The sequence below is a fragment of the Anolis carolinensis genome, chromosome 3 (genome assembly GCF_035594765.1).
Source record: "Anolis carolinensis isolate JA03-04 chromosome 3, rAnoCar3.1.pri, whole genome shotgun sequence".
NCBI lineage: Eukaryota > Metazoa > Chordata > Lepidosauria > Squamata > Dactyloidae > Anolis > Anolis carolinensis.
Genome location: NC_085843.1, coordinates 35,531,673 through 35,547,553, shown reverse-complemented (window position 1 = coordinate 35,547,553; position 15,881 = coordinate 35,531,673). Strand labels below are relative to the sequence as shown.

At 40.5% G+C, this 15,881-nt stretch overlaps 1 protein-coding gene across 3 annotated transcripts in view; it reads left to right on the top strand.

The window, feature by feature from the left end:
* The window catches only part of dclk1 (doublecortin like kinase 1), a 268,527-nt gene that overhangs the window by 18,560 nt on the left and 234,086 nt on the right, over positions 1-15,881 (top strand). For all 3 annotated transcript variants that reach the window (XM_062974717.1, XM_062974718.1, XM_062974721.1), the window contains exon 3: positions 8,186-8,532. In XM_062974717.1, coding sequence (XP_062830787.1) covers positions 8,186-8,532 — 347 coding nt within the window. The remainder of the gene's footprint in view (positions 1-8,185; positions 8,533-15,881) is intronic.

The following is a 15,881-nucleotide window of genomic DNA, read 5'->3' as shown; positions in this document are numbered from 1 at the left end:
CTTCTCTCATGTCCCTGCATGGGGAGCTGGAGTTGACAAAGGGAGCTCATCTGCACTCTCCCCAGATTCAAACCAGCAACCTACAGGTCAGCAACCCAACCTTCAAGTCAGCAGTCCTGCCGACAAAAGGGTTTAACCTTTTGTGCCACCGGGGGCTCCAGTAAGCTGTGTTTGGCAGATTGTCCTAAATGCCTTTGAATTCTAGTTCCTAAAGAAGGAACTTAATTTCCAAAATAAAATAATCACATTAGTGGAATAAAGATGCACAGATCAAAGAAATTGGGTTGCAGTCCTTTACATCTTCCCCTCGAATGTATAAGTTCAGTAGAGTGGCAACCTTCTGACATTATTCACTCAATTAAGTGTAATGAGATAGACTTCAAACATGGTTGTTTTAAAAATTAGTTTTTGAAACTAATGCCACTTGTTAGTAAATCTTTTCTGTGGTTTAACAGCTGCCAAACTCATTTAAAAACTTGGTTCACAGGAAAGAGAGGAACTCAACAAGGCATGTTGATTAAATTAGGATTTCATTGCAATACTGTGATCATCAGCAATGCTTGGTCTGTCACTGCCTTGAAAAGTGAGAATGCAGTAAACAAGCTTGCTATGAAAACACAGAAAATTAAAAAGTCATAAAAGTGTAAGGATTGAGCCTTGATGCAATTTTAAGGCTAACCATCTGGTTTTGGCATATGCTTCAGGTGTATCAATTTCCCCTCAAAATAGATATTTTCTATACCCATATTTACTTGAGTCTAATGTGCCATCAAATCTAATGTGCGCCTCAATTTTCAAAACCTTGAAACTAAAAAAGTATTTACCATATTACACAAATCTAATGCACACCCTTACTTTGGGAAGGTAATTTAGTCAAAACAGGTTAGTATTAGAATTGAGTAAATATGATAATTTTTTGAGGGGGTGAGTGGGAAACTAATCTAAAAGGTGAATCAGTGGTCCTGCAGGCTTTCTGGGAATGCAATCCACCTCCTTTTCTGCTGTGGAAGTCTGGCAGAGTCAAAGGCACAAAACTATTTTAGAAGGGATGCAGCACCATTTTGCCCATCACAACCTTCAGAGTTGTGTATCCCTTTTGAAGGTATCCAAGAAGGCATTATTTTGAAGAGTTAACTTTAATGCCACAGAGCAGGGCAATCTACTCGGATTTAAAGGTGTGAGCTCCACTTAACTGGAAATCGATTTCTGGCCTACCCAAAAAGGAATGTATATTTAGAAAGGAAAAAGCACTGTTTCAAATGCATCTCACAAGCTGGTAGTTGGTGTCAATGTTATTCCCTCCCATATCTTTCTTTTTTTAACTGATGCTGCAAGTTTATAATAAGATAGAATTAGACTGCAGCTGTGTGTGATCTCCAAATAGCTAGAAAGATCATTTGATGTTGCCACGGAAATCAACAAATATGAAAGACAGAGGAAAAAGTGTCCTCTCGACCCGCAAAAAATCACCCTTCTTTGTTTAGATCAGGCTCTCATTGGGTTTTCCAGATAGGACCCAATTATTTTCATGCATTTAATTCCCTTTTGTAAACAGAGAGGCAAATCAGTGGCAGCAATGGTTGCCAAACTCAAGTTCGTTGTGATGATCATGTAGATCCATTATAGATTTTGAAGAGAAACCTGCTGCTGTAAAAATACAAGACTTTGGCTACTTGTTGGCTCCAGACTTTGTCATGTTTTTAAAATAGTTCCATTTAGAATGATAGCACTTAAATTGGTTATGACTAACTTAAGTCCAAATGTATTTGATGTCTACCATGGCTAAGGCTAAATCCAATAATACGCCTTTTGCTTACCTCCTTGTTCTTTTTAGGAAATCAGTGGGCCTTAAGGGATTGTTTTAATCTAGAGCAGTGGTTCTCAACCTGTGGGTTCCCAGGTGTTTTGGCCTACAGCTCCCAGAAATCCCAGCCAGTTTACCAGCTGTTAGGATTTCTTGGAGTTGAAGGCCAAAATATCCGGGGACCCAAAGGTTAAGAACCACTGATCTAGGGAATCTTGCTTTCGCAATGAGAGCATGATAGATGGACATCTTAAATAAAGTGCAAGTCTTATTCTACACAATTTTGGAATGTCTAGACATGAAAATGCAGCCTGACACTTTATTACAGATGACAACAAAAACTTGTAGCAGAAGCACTGTTTGTTCTTGTAATTGAAAAGAAGCAGCAAGAGTTGAGACTCAAACATGCAATCCAGAAAACATAAACCGTGTGCCAAATTCTGAATATTTTGCTTGCCAACACTAAGGTGCCACAATTTTTTACTGCATTTTTTTTACTGAGTTTTTCTTGCATGCAATTCTTCTCATTGCAGTTTCAGCAAGGATCATTGTTAGGAGAGTTGATCATTAACATTATTGATGAAGGTATTATGTAGAGGATTTTTAATTGGCGATACTATGGATATCAAAAGTTACCAAATTCTGGGCAGCATTCCAAATTGTATGGGATTATTACTTAAATAATTCAATACATACCAAATGCTGATGTTGATTATCTGTGACATTTTCAAAAAAGAAGTCTGTCTCTTGTGAAACAAATGTGAAATGGCTACTCAGTTTTGCTCTGAAGTAATGATTCTGAGAGTCCTTTAGACAGTTCTGACCACTATCCTAAGGTGGGTGACGTCCACTTACCTAATTTGCTAGCACAAGAGAGTATGTTCTCCTTTATAGCCAGTCTAATGCACATGTTCTGTTTGGTGGCTTTACTTAGTTGGGAAGTGCTGCTCCTTACATGTTCTCTGGAGAAATATTTTGATTGACATCAAATATAATAGGTGTGAAACAAAGAGGACAAAAAACTCTTTAGACAGCAGAAAGGAGTGTTGTTCTATTAAATATTGATCAGCTAAGCATTCTGAGGTCTGATGTATTAAAAAAAAACCACAAGTGACTACTCAGACCTTCCTAATGGTATTTTGATCCTTTCAAAATAAGAGCAAATTTATTGGGCATCTGCTTAAACAGGGAACGGAAAAGGGCTGGAAATTTGGACTCTTCCATGATTGGGAAGCATGCTTCAGTGTTACTCTTACAGATGAAAATATTAATTAATAGTTCTGAAGAGATTGTAGCTGCAGGTTTGTGCTTTTAAAACTCTGATTGGCTGAACATCATTGGAAATAATTATTTGGTTCTCTTGATAGCTCTGCTCTATGCTAATGGAAACCTGCTATATATAAGACCATCTATAGTACAGTATGGTTATCTAGGCTGAAGAATCCCAGCATTTTATTGGATTGAATTTTTATTAAAGCTCAAATTCCCTTTTGACAGAATTTATAACTACTATTAGTGGTAGGAAATTCTAATCAGGTCCCCAAAGCCCTGGTCACATTCATTTGTTTATCTTACATGATAGAAATGACAGATAGAAACCCCTTCTTAGTACTTATTACATATTGTTTATGACTATCATCTAGAATTCTAATATCTGTATGGATGAGAGGTATTTCATAACTTTAAAAAATAAGTCAATGAATAATATGAGCTGGTAGTTGTATAATTCAAAGAATATATATGATTGGTAATGGATAAATGTTTCTTGAGCTTTCTCCTCTAGCCTGGGAATATATTTTATGTCAAAGACAGAACGCCACAAGATAAAAGATAACAGAGTTTATTGGAGTTACAGAACCAAAAATGCCCGTAAAAGACAAGGGCTAGGCAAACACTGGCCTTAAAAGTAAAAGAGACAAGAAAAACGTTCAAAAGATAAACCGAATTAAACCGGGGTTTAATTCGGACTAAATCAAAACAGCTTGCTTCAGCCTGGGAATAAACAAACAGAAGCTGGTGAACAAAAGGTTCAAAAGAATGCAACTAATTGGCAGCAGATGCTTCTCTGCTGCCAAAACTATGTTTGAGTAACTTAAAAGTTACTCCTCCACACAGCAGGCAAATTCCCAATACAAACACAGCAGACGAGGGTTGAAGCAGTCAGCGTAGTCCCAGTCCGTTCCGAAGGTCGTAAGGCAGATGCAGACGTTTATAGTTCACCAGTTCCAACGACAAACACAGGTAGGAGAATCCGAGGCCGTAGTCAGTTCAGTCCGTAAATCCAGAGTAGCAGATGGCGTCCGTCAAGAAGACGACGGAAGGTCAAAGCTATTAAGATTAAGCAGAGGTTGCACAACAAAACCCCACACAATTCCTCCCGCCGTCTGAGCCCAATGTCCAGGATAACTTACGTAGTCAGCAAACGAATCACACCCATCTTCAGGAAAACTTCCCACACAGATCCCAAGCGTTCGTCCAGATTACCTTGCCCAACGCAATTTGCTATTGCTCCCAAACCCCATTTTATGCCAGTTACAAGTCCTCATCGCTATCAGCTGTTCTCCTTAGCCCGGGCGTTTCCTCATCACTTTCCTCATCAGAACTGGAACACCTCTGACAACGCCCCACAGCATCCCCAGCTGTGGATCCCGTCCCATCCCTCCAGCTTGTCCACGGGTCTAATCCTGAAGGTCCCCAATCGTCTTCCATAGTATCATTGCCAGTGGCACCCAAATCCTCCCTTACCCGAGTCCATTCCATATCATCTTCTTCCGAGCTAACAACCTCTTCCTCCATTCTCTCAGTAAACCCCTCAAAAGAATCCTCGTCAGATGGTTCTGCAAAGATATCTCGCAGCCGCTTTCTTTCTCGCTCCTCGAGAGTATCTGACTCTCGAGGAGTCTTACGCCCACGTCTCCCAGTTGTAGAGCCATGAGGCTCAACCATAACATTTTAAGTCTATATTCCATTGAAATCTTTTCTTATCTATGCATTTGTATGTCTTTTTTTTTAACGCTGGGAAAATATTACAGCAGTGCTGAGGGCTATGACAGATCTCTTTACTGATATTACTGTTCTGTGTCTGTCTATAGAGATTGTAACCAGATGCTTCTCTGATCACCACAAGGCATGGGGTGTCTGGTTTTGTCTTTTTCCAGAAGTTATACAGTAGATTTGGGGGGGGGGGGGTCATATTACCTAGCTTTGCATAGGTCTGCATAAGAAATTACTACATTACATTCAGCCATAGAAGATTGCAGCTACTGTGTAGAAACCACACATCCACATGTTTGCAGTAGAATACTCATGCAAGTGACATTGATGACTTGTAAAGCCCTAAAGGGCTTGTTTTCTGCATATTGTAAGTTCTCAGGCTTGGTGAAATACATTTTCCTTCATTAATCCTTAAAGGTATCCTCAGGTGGCCTATCAGACCTATCATTAGTGTGTCAGGATACATTCTCAGTGATGTCCCCAAACTTATGAGGAAGACCAGCCATATTTTTTTTGGTCAATACTTTACAGGTCAATTAACTTCACATTAGTTGTGACATCTTTTACCATGTTGATCTAGATGTGCTTTAGATGTGGCTTTTTATACAACTAGAGTTGAATTAAAACAACCCTCAGCTATTTTAGCCATCTATAATTCTTTGATGGAAATCAATCCAGCTCAAGCTATCCACATACCCTTTTCATAGCTTCTTTACTCTTTTTACTAATGGTTCTTTTCACATGGTCACCTCATCATACTAGAGCAGTGGTTCTCAACCTGGGGTCCCCAGATGTTTTTGGTCTTCAACTCCCATAAATCCTAACAGCTGGTAAACTGGCTGGGATTTTTGAGAGTTGTAGACCAAAAACATCTGTGGACCCCATGTTGAGAATCATCGCACTAGATCATAATTCATTTTAAATCTAGTTTCTGCCTCCTGCAGAATTCTGGGACTTGTAGTTTAGGGAGGGGCCTTTAAACTGCTTGGTCAAACAGGTCCTGGGCCTCACTAAACAACAAACCCCAGAATTTTGCAGGAGGTAGAACCCGAATTTAAAGTAGATTCATGCTATAGTGCAGTGGTTTTCAACTTGTGGGTCTCCAGATGTGAAGGAGGCGGGGGTGGTGCCACCCTCCCGGGGGCCTCGACGGCGCCCCCAGGACGATGGCGCCACAGGCAAATGCCTAGATTTCCTGGTGGTTGGACCACCTCTGGGTATAAGTACTGAATCAAGTGACTGAAGTTAATCATTATTGCCTCATCACACTAGAGCAGTGGTTCTCAACCTGTGGGTCCCCAGGTGTTTTGACTTACAACTTCCCGCTGCGGCCTGCACAGCCAGGCCACGCCTCGGAGAAGGCAAATGTTCCTGGGCGCTTTGCTGAAGAGAAAAGCGGTCACTTTTTTTCTCCTCAGCAAAGCACCCGGCCCCAGGAACGTCTTCCTTCCCGCCCTGCGCGGTCCTGCCTCCTGCCTCGCGTGGCCACGCCTCCCACCCCACGCAGACCTGCCTTCCGGGGGGCACACAAATTCCGTTTGCCTACTCCAGAAAATTACCTAAGGACGGCTCTGCTTATACCAAACCTCATCCTGAGTCATTACTGCATTGGATCAGTGAAGTACACTTTTGGAAAACATTCTGACAAAAAAGAAATAATGATCATACCCTAAAATTGATGAAATTGGTGAAGGAAGCATTTTACTTAAAGAAGGGAGCACTTATTTTTGACCTTGGGACAATTGAACTGTTCTTGCTAAAAATATTAGATGGAGATACAGATAAAAGGGAATATGTTCTGTTTGATCACTGCTATAGTTCATCCCTTGGCCTTTATGTTGTACAAAGTTTCTACCAGAATAAACTGATTTACAAAGGAGCTTAGCATTGCCTGCTCTAAATAAAGCTGGTAAATACTTGAGACTGTATTGGGACTAAAACTTTTCTGCTGAAGTTTCTTTTCTTTACTCCATCAATTAAAATGGTTCATTCCCTGATGATGATTACTTTCATTGATGTATTTTGCTAGCATTTCTGCAATGAAAATAGAAAAATACTGGTTGAATATCCCATATCTAAAATTTCAAAATTGAAAATTGTCCACATGGGTGGTTTAGATCGGGGCTTCTTAAACTTTCACTCGCAACCCCTTTCCACTTGAGAATTTTTTTGTGACCCTAGGTATAAAGTAGGTATGAAATCAAACATTTATTGAAAGTAAATCAGCATTTGCAAGGCTTGCTAAACAGGCTGTTCTTTTTTTGACAGAGGAAGCATTTTCTGTAGAGTTCACTATAAACACTGCATGTTGTTGTTAACAGATATGTGGAAATAGGTGGTGTTCAGAAACGGTGTACTATTGCCAATTTTTGTGTGACTCCAAAATTGAGCTAAGGTGACCCCTTTTGGGTTTGGGGCCCACAGACTAAGAAGCAGTGGCATAGATAGTGACACTTTTGCTTTCTGGTGGTTCAGTGTACACAATTACAGACCACCCACTGCAATGCAATCTGAACCCTGCCACATGCACAATGGAGGACCTTCTTATAGCAACACCAGAGGCACTCCAAGTGGCAAGCTACTGGTCAAAGGACATTTAGTATAATGCCAAGTTTTTTTTAAAAAAAACTTTGCTTGTGTTTCAGATACATTACAACTTGTACCCTCAGTTTGCTTCTGACATAATAAATAAAATGTACACAAACTTTCTTTTATACACAAAATTATTTTTAAAATAATCTCCAGGCTATGTTCAAAAGGTATTATATACATTTCATGTTTAGACTTTGACCCCATCTTTAAAATATCTCATTTTATATAGATGCAAGTACTCAAAAACCGGGGGGAAAATCTGAAAGACAGTCCAAGCATTTTGGATGAGGGGTTCTCAACTTGTACCAAAGTTTTTACTTTTATTTCTCTAATTTACTCCATTCTTTCCCACTCTTTCCCCCAAAGTTTGGAAGACAAATTGTCAGTGAGAACTGGTGTTTACAAATACAGGCAACACTCTATATCCACGGTTATGCATCTGCCCAAGAAACCACAGCTAGAAGATATTCAAAAAACAAACCTTGATTTTGCCTTGCACTGAGGTCTACTTTGATGTTTAGGCATAACTTTTTGTAGCTTATCACTATTTCACAGGCTCTCTCTGTCACTTGTTTTGAGTTGTTTTCATAAGGGATGCCATTTTACAAACCTTTTATATATAATGGGCCTTGAGAATCCATGGATTTCGGTATTCATGGGAGGTTCTGGACCAAAACCATGTGGATACTAAGGAAGTATCAATGTGCCTGCATCATCATTTTAAGATTTTGTAAGCAAAACAGAAGATGCTATTGGGGTGATTTAAGTTAATGATATGAAACTTCTTTTTCCTAGGAGAGAGCTACGTGTGTGGTTCAATAGAGCCTTTCAAGAAGCTGGAGTACACAAAGAATGTAAATCCTAATTGGTCAGTGAATGTCAAAACCACCTCGGCTGCTCGCGCAGTGGCCTCTCTTGGTGCAGCCAAAGGAAGTCCTTTGGATTCAAAAGAGAATAAGGATTTCATTCGCCCTAAGTTGGTCACAATCATCAGGAGTGGCGTGAAGCCACGTAAGGCAGTCCGGATTCTGCTCAACAAGAAGACAGCACATTCATTCGAACAGGTTCTCACCGATATTACTGATGCCATCAAACTGGATTCAGGAGTAGTCAAGCGCCTGTACACACTTGATGGGAAACAGGTAAGAAAATCTTCTAATTTGATGCAGGAAAAATTGCAAATATCTAGACTTGATAGCTTTCCTAGCCAATTATATTGTTATATTGATGTAGCGGCCTAAAATAAGAGGAGAGCAGAATTAATATCTTAGCAAATTGTGTACTTCATAATAAAAAATCTTAAAACTATTTTTATTTTTTTATTTCTATAAAAAATAAAATAATGCAACATAGCCATCTCAGTATATTTCAGTAACTAAGTAACAGAAAGCCATGAGAAAGGCCATTGAGCATCATTATGTTAATAAACTATCTGTATCTTGCTGTACTGCAATAGTCTCTCCTCATTTGTGGTTTTGACTTTCCAAATTTAATTATTTCTGGATTTTATTTAAAATGTTCTCTCTGGTAATCTCTAGGTCCCTCAGTGTGATCCTATGGTCAACTTTCTACAGTCCTACTGAAGGGTCTAAAGCAAAGTTTTCCAAACATTTTATGTTGATAACAAACCATTCAGACACAGTAATTCAGTTTTACTAACAAACTGGAGGTTAAATCAACCCCTTATAAGAGCTATGGACACATATTTGTAATACTGAAGTGTAATGCATTTATATTTTTAAAAACAGATGATTTGTAAAAAATATATGATTATCTATATATGTTATTAAGATACAGTTGCAAGATTTTTGTCATTTCTTGTTATGTCCAAGTTCCACACCTATGCATTGCAGCTAATAATTTTTTTTTTAGCAATTTCTTTATTTGCATGTTTTCACTTTGACATGGGTTCTCTGCCCTAAACCCAGCAAATGTGACTGTATAATTGGTGGAACTGTTACATATGAAAGAGATACTTCATTCATTCTTACCTTTACACTGAACATATTCTTAATTCTTATTATGTTGGCATTTTTTAGCTTGCATGCTAAGGGAGGAATGTTCATGCTCTTATTTCGAGGAGCATGTAGCCTGATAGTATCCTGGATTAAACATAAAGAGTAAGATGCTCATGTAGTATGGAAACATGTTCTGTTCAATCTTGCAAAGGAAGATCCAAGTGTTTATTGATTAGTCAACTGCATAACTAAAAATTGCTTCTTTGTGCTTACTTAGGGTTCCATGGTACTCCAGTTAGACCAAAAACCTTTCATTTGGGATAACAAAGATCTGAATATGTTCTAAAGATATGCATATTATTTGATATCTTTGAAATTTTAAGTGTGTCATAAATCATCAAAGTAAAATAATATTAAAGCAATTGTTTTAATCTATTTGAAATTGGCTAATACCATTCTGAATTCCATGTATTTAGAATTCCAAATTCAATTCAGTGGTTGTGGCAGTGGCTCCTCTATTCCCTAAAGGTAATATTGATCACAGTTGATCTCTAGCAATAATGGAGGTAGCACAGCCACAATTTAGTACTTCTTTAATACAAGATGTAGCACGTCAACTTCCTTGAATGAAATTTCCACTTAAGATTGATTTATATTGGTATAAACCTCACAACCAATGATGATGCCTGTCATAGATGTAGGTGAAATGTCAGGAAAGCATGCTTCTGGAACATTGCAATACAGCCTGAAAAAGTCACAGCAACCCAGTGATTCTGGCCATGAAAGCTTTTGACAAAGCTATTGGTATAATTGATATGGGTGGGATGTTTTATTTTAGCATGCTATAATTACAATAGGGATAGAAGAATAAGAAAAGTATTTGAAAATGGTCAAAAATGATATTTTTATGTGTTGAGAAATCCTGACAAGCAGAATCCTGAACTGATGTTTTGTGCAGAAAACAGCATTTTTCTCCCAGAAAAAATTAAATGCAGAAATATTTTCTATGCAAAAAATGAGTTTTCTATTCAAATTAACTATGTGTGAATTTTAAGCAGAGTACACCCACAATTAAGCATTTGAAGAATTACTTGAAATTCTGCATAGAAAAAATGTTTTTGTGCAAAACCACCATGTACATTTTTTTGCACAGAATACGTCCCAAATAAGACATAACCTTCACAATTGCTTAGTTTTTGAAGACTTTTTTTAGCAGTTTGAGGAAAATTGTCAAAATTATTCATTGCTATCTTTGAAAAGAAATTGTGAGGAATTACTTCCATAAATTAAAACTACCCAATGTACTTCTTTACACCTGCCTGTTCCTGATTTTGGGTTGGCAAACCTGTTATGGGATATATGGCACATAGAAAAAGAAGTAATCCAAATAGATTTAACTCCATTTAAAGATGATCCAAATTTTTTTTATAGTAGAATAGAATATGTGAACCATATTCTTTCTCTGTTTCAGTTTATTTCATTTGCTGCAAATGGAATTAAAAATGCAAAAGCAGTTTGTGCTTAATTAACTCAGTGATGGTGATGGCCAGGAGAGGAGACGTAATCTTGGAGTTCCCAGGAGGCTCATTCAAAAACAAATTTCTCCTAGCTTGTGTGCTCTTCCTTGTTCATGACCTTTGCCATCTTGATCACACTTTGATCTTGTTTGGCACATGTGTCTTGTGAAATGTTAAAGGGTAGGCTTGTGCTTCTTCTCAATGATCAGCCCTAAATTGGAACTAAACCACAACTACTTTCAGCATTTCCTCACCACTTGTCCCGCATCTTTTACCATGTTTCCCACCAGTCCCAACAAAACACTTCTATGTCCATGCCCCAGTTGCTAAATAATTGGAAGCAGTGCTGTACTATCTCTAAACAGAGTGTACATTTACTCAATAGAATTAATGCAGTTTGACACCAGATTATATGCCATGGCTCAGTGCTCTGGAATCATAGGAGTTATCATTTTACAAGGCGTTCAATCTTCTCTGCCAAATGGTTCTGGTGATTCACTAGATTACAACTTCTGTTATTCCAAACTGTTGAGCCAGGGCAGTTGAAATGGTGTCAAACTGCATTAATTCTTCAGTGTAGATACACCCAGAGTTTATCTGCAGCAAACTTCAAGAAATCCCAAGGGGGTGATCTCAGATCAATGTCAAGGCTCTAACTTAGTATTTAAGAGCTTTGGAAATGTGTATCTGTTGCATGACAAGTCTCACAGTGCATGTTTTGCTCTCGTGCTTATTGTATCTTGCTGAAGTGGTGAGGGTTGATTGCTTAATTTCAGCAGGCAAGAGAGATGCAGGGAGGGGAGTTGAACCCTGAACGTAGAGGGCTATGTCTGGTGAGTAAACAAAGCTGCTTAGCAAGCAGAAATGCCAGGCAGTGATTTTGTACCCAGCGGGAGTGACCTGTTGGTCAGTTGTTTGCGTGTAGGGGAAGTCATTGATTTCTGTCTGACTTAAGCAATTGATGTTCCATTTTATTTGCCAGAGCCCTTTCTTCTTGTGAAGCATTTGAAGTAAAAGGGTGGATTTTCCTGCTTTGCTTCTGTGATTAAAGAAAGGAAATCCATGATAATTCCAAAATGTTTTTTCCACTTGTGTACATAGTTACATTTCCATCTGTGGGTCTTGCAGACCATCTAGAAAAGTGCAAAGCTGTGCTTTTAGTGGCTAAGTCTTAATTGGAGATTTCTTAGATCAGACTTTAAAAAAAAGACTTTCTTGACTAGACAGTGTAATTTTGTTTTATGGGGATCAGAGGATAAAGCTTTTCTACAATTATTCTCCTTTTCAACACAGACCTTGTCAAGAGTCATGTCAAGGACAGAACGCCACAAGATAAGATATAACAAAGTTTATTGGAGTTACAGAACCAAAAATGCCCGTAAAAGACAAGGGCTAGGCAAACATTGGCCTTAAAAGTAAAAAGACACAAGGAAAACGTTCAAAAGATAAACTGGATTAAACCGGAGTTTAATCCAGGTTAAACCAAAAAAGCTTACTTCAGTCTGGGACTAAAACAAACAAAAGCTGGTGAACAAAAGGTTCAAAGGAATACAAAAAAACTGGCAGCAGATGCTTCTCTGCTGCCAAAAGCTATGTTTGAGTAACTAAGAGGTTACTCCTCCACACAGCAAGCAATTTCCAGATACAAATGCAGCATTCAAGGGCAGAAGCGGTCAGCGAAGTTCCAATCCGGTCCGAAGGTCGTAAGGCAGGTACAGACGTTTGTAGTTCACCAGGTCCAACGATAATCACAGGAAGGAGAGTCCGAGGCCGTAGTCAGTCAGTCAGTCAGTCAGTCCAGAATAAACAGATGGCGTCCGTCAAGAAGACGACGGAGGTCCAAGCTATTAAGATTAAGCACAGGTTGCACAACAAAAGCCCACACAGTTCCTCCCGCCGTCTATGCCCAGTGTCCTTGGTAACTTACGTAGTCAGCAAACGAATCACACCCGTCTTCAGGAATTTCCCACACAGAGCCCAAGCGTTCGTCCAGATTACCTTGCCCAACGCAATTAGCCATTGCTTCCAAACCCCATTTTATGCCAGTTTACAGCTCCTCATCACTATCAGCTGTTACCCTAATTCCAGGCGTTTCCTCATCACTTTCCTCATCAGAATTGAAACACCTTTGACTACGCCCCACAGCATCCCCAGCTGTGGATCCCGTCCCATCCCTCCAGCTTGTCCACGGGTCTAATCCTGAAGGTCCCCAATCGCCTTCCATACTATCATTGCCAGTGGCACCCAAATCCTCCCTCACACGAGTCCATTCCATGTCATCCTCCTCTGAGCTAACCATCTCTTCCTCCATTCTCTCAGTAAAACCCTCAAAGGAATCCTCGTCAGATGGTTCTGCAAATAAGTCCCGCAGCCGCTTCCTTTCTCGCTCCTCGAGAGTATCTGACTCCCGAGGAGTCTTACGACCACGTCTCCCAGTATCGGAGCCACAAGGCTCAACCATAACAAGTCAGACGCCAGTTAACATACAAAACAGAGTTTATTCCGAAGATAAGCCAGAAAATAACATAAACACAGGAAATATCCTTGAAACACTTCACTTTTCAGTGTTTCGAGAGTAGATTGGACAATAATAACTCAAAAACGAGCCACGCTAATTTCCCATGCTGGCATTCAATAAAAAACTATATAACGCTTCAATACAGCTTTGGAAAACAAATAGAGTTAATTGCTAGAAAATAAACAAACTAGAAAAGCAATAAAGCTGCTTCCACGGTGCAGATAAGCCGAAAGCCTCAAAGGGATGATGAATAGCCGTTGTCAGAGGAATCCAAGGTCAGGTCAGGAGGCAGCAGAAATTCCGAAAGACAAACCAATAGTCAGAAGCCGGGAGTAGCTGTCAGTCAGAGGGTGTAAACAGAAGCCAGGTCAAATTCAATCCAAAGTCCGAAGAGGGTGCAGTCATCCAAAACAGGTCCACAATAAGACACAACGAGAGCCAAGCTAGGTGATATCAGCAGATTCAAATCATAGTCCAAGTCCAGTCTTCACAGAGATCCCAATGGCGCCTCAGCAACACCTTGCCACACGCAAAGTGCAGTGGCCAAACATTCCCATTTTATTCCCCTTCCTCCTGGGTGACCAAACACTCACACCCAAACACCAGGTGTCCCAAATCTACTCAGAGTCTGAACTCCACACAGCTAGAGCTCGTGGATCTGGAGTACCTAGCAATTTGTCGGAGTCCCAGTCATCCTGCCCACACTTAGCCCCATGAACACTTAAAGAACCATCCTCCCTTCTCCAAGCATCCCAATTGGGATCAGCTCCTGCAGAAACCCCAGGTTCAGAAGTATCCATAGGCCCCAAATCCCCAGACATCTCTGGTGGCTGTGCCCATTCAGTGCCCGCTTCCCCAGCCACCACCTGTTCCTCAGCATCCATCTCCCCATCTGAATCTTCCTCAGAAGATCCCCCATATAGCTCTCTAAGTCGCTTCCTGCGCAACTCCTCCAGTGAACCCTCATCACGAGGGTTTTTCTTCCTCTTCGAATTCCATCACCATCAACCATAATCCCCGAAGGCGCAGTCACAACACTATCCCTCCCCGCAAAGGCCCCACCCACTGGAATTAATGTGGGATCCGAGACCTCTGTAACTACTGAGGGCCTGTTACATGATGTGTCCAGTTTCAGTAAAGACCGGTGAATCACCGGATGAACCTTCAGCGTGGAAGGCAATCGCAATCGAAACGCCACAGGAGAGACCTTAGTAACAATGGGGAAAGGACCTAAGTACCGAGCCCCAAATTTCCCCGCATGCATCCTGATATGCTTAGCAGACAACCACACCATGTCCCCTTCTTTCAATTCCACTCCAGGCTGACGATGTTTGTCAGCTTGTGACTTTTGTGTTGCTTTAGCTTCCACCAGAAGCTTCCTCGCAACGTCTTGCAAGGCCTTGAGTTCACTGGAACGATACACTGCATCCGGCGACACAGTATTTTGCGCAGGCGCTACTACTCCACGTGGATGGCAACCATACATGATTTCAAAAGGCGAGTATTGGCTAGCACTATGTGTCGCCGCGTTATACGCAAACTCTGCCACCGGTACCCATTGAACCCAATCCCCAGCTTGCTGCAAACAAAAACAGCGCAGATACTGTTCTAACAGACCGTTCACCCGTTCAGACTGCCCATCAGTCTGCGGATGGAATGCAGTAGAGACGTTCAGTTTAGTTCCAAGCTGCGCATGGAACTGTTTCCAAAATTGTGAAACAAACTGCGGCGCTCTGTCCGAAACAATAACCTCTGGAGCCCCGTGCAGACGGAAAATATGGCGCACAAATAATTTGGCCAACGTTGTAGCCGCCGGTACTTTAGAGCATGGGATAAAATGAGCCATCTTGGAAAACAAATCAACCACCACCCAAATACAAGTGTAGCCACCCACCCTAGGCAAATCAGTAATGAAGTCCATGGAAATAATCTGCCAGGGCTTTTCAGGGACTGGCAGAGGCGACAATAGACCACAGGGCCTACCTACTGGATGTTTACACTGTAGACAAATAGCAAAGCTATCGCAGTATTTTAAAATATCCTGCCTCATCTTGGGCCACCAATAATGACGAGTAATGGCTTGCACAGTCTTAAACCTGCCAAAATGTCCCGCAGTTGGCTCATCATGATATGCTTGTATGATTTCCAAGCGTAGTTTACCAGGCGGCACGAAAATCTGCCCATTACGTGATAACACCCCATCCACATCCTGTAAATTAGGCAGTATAGTTCTCATATCCTGAGAGAGCAATATCAACTGCTCTTGTGCCCACCTATCCTCTTTTTGAGAAGACAACACCCGTTCATGAAGATCCTGCCTGTCCTGTACCACATTTAACACTGAAACAGGTAAAATGGTTTGTTCAAGAAGGATTTCAGCAGTTTTGAACTCAGGCTTCCTAGATAAAACATCAGCCCTCAAGTTCTGCTTCCCCTCTACAAATTGTACCCTGAAGTCGAACCTGGAAAAGAACAATGCCCACCTAATTTGTCTCTGA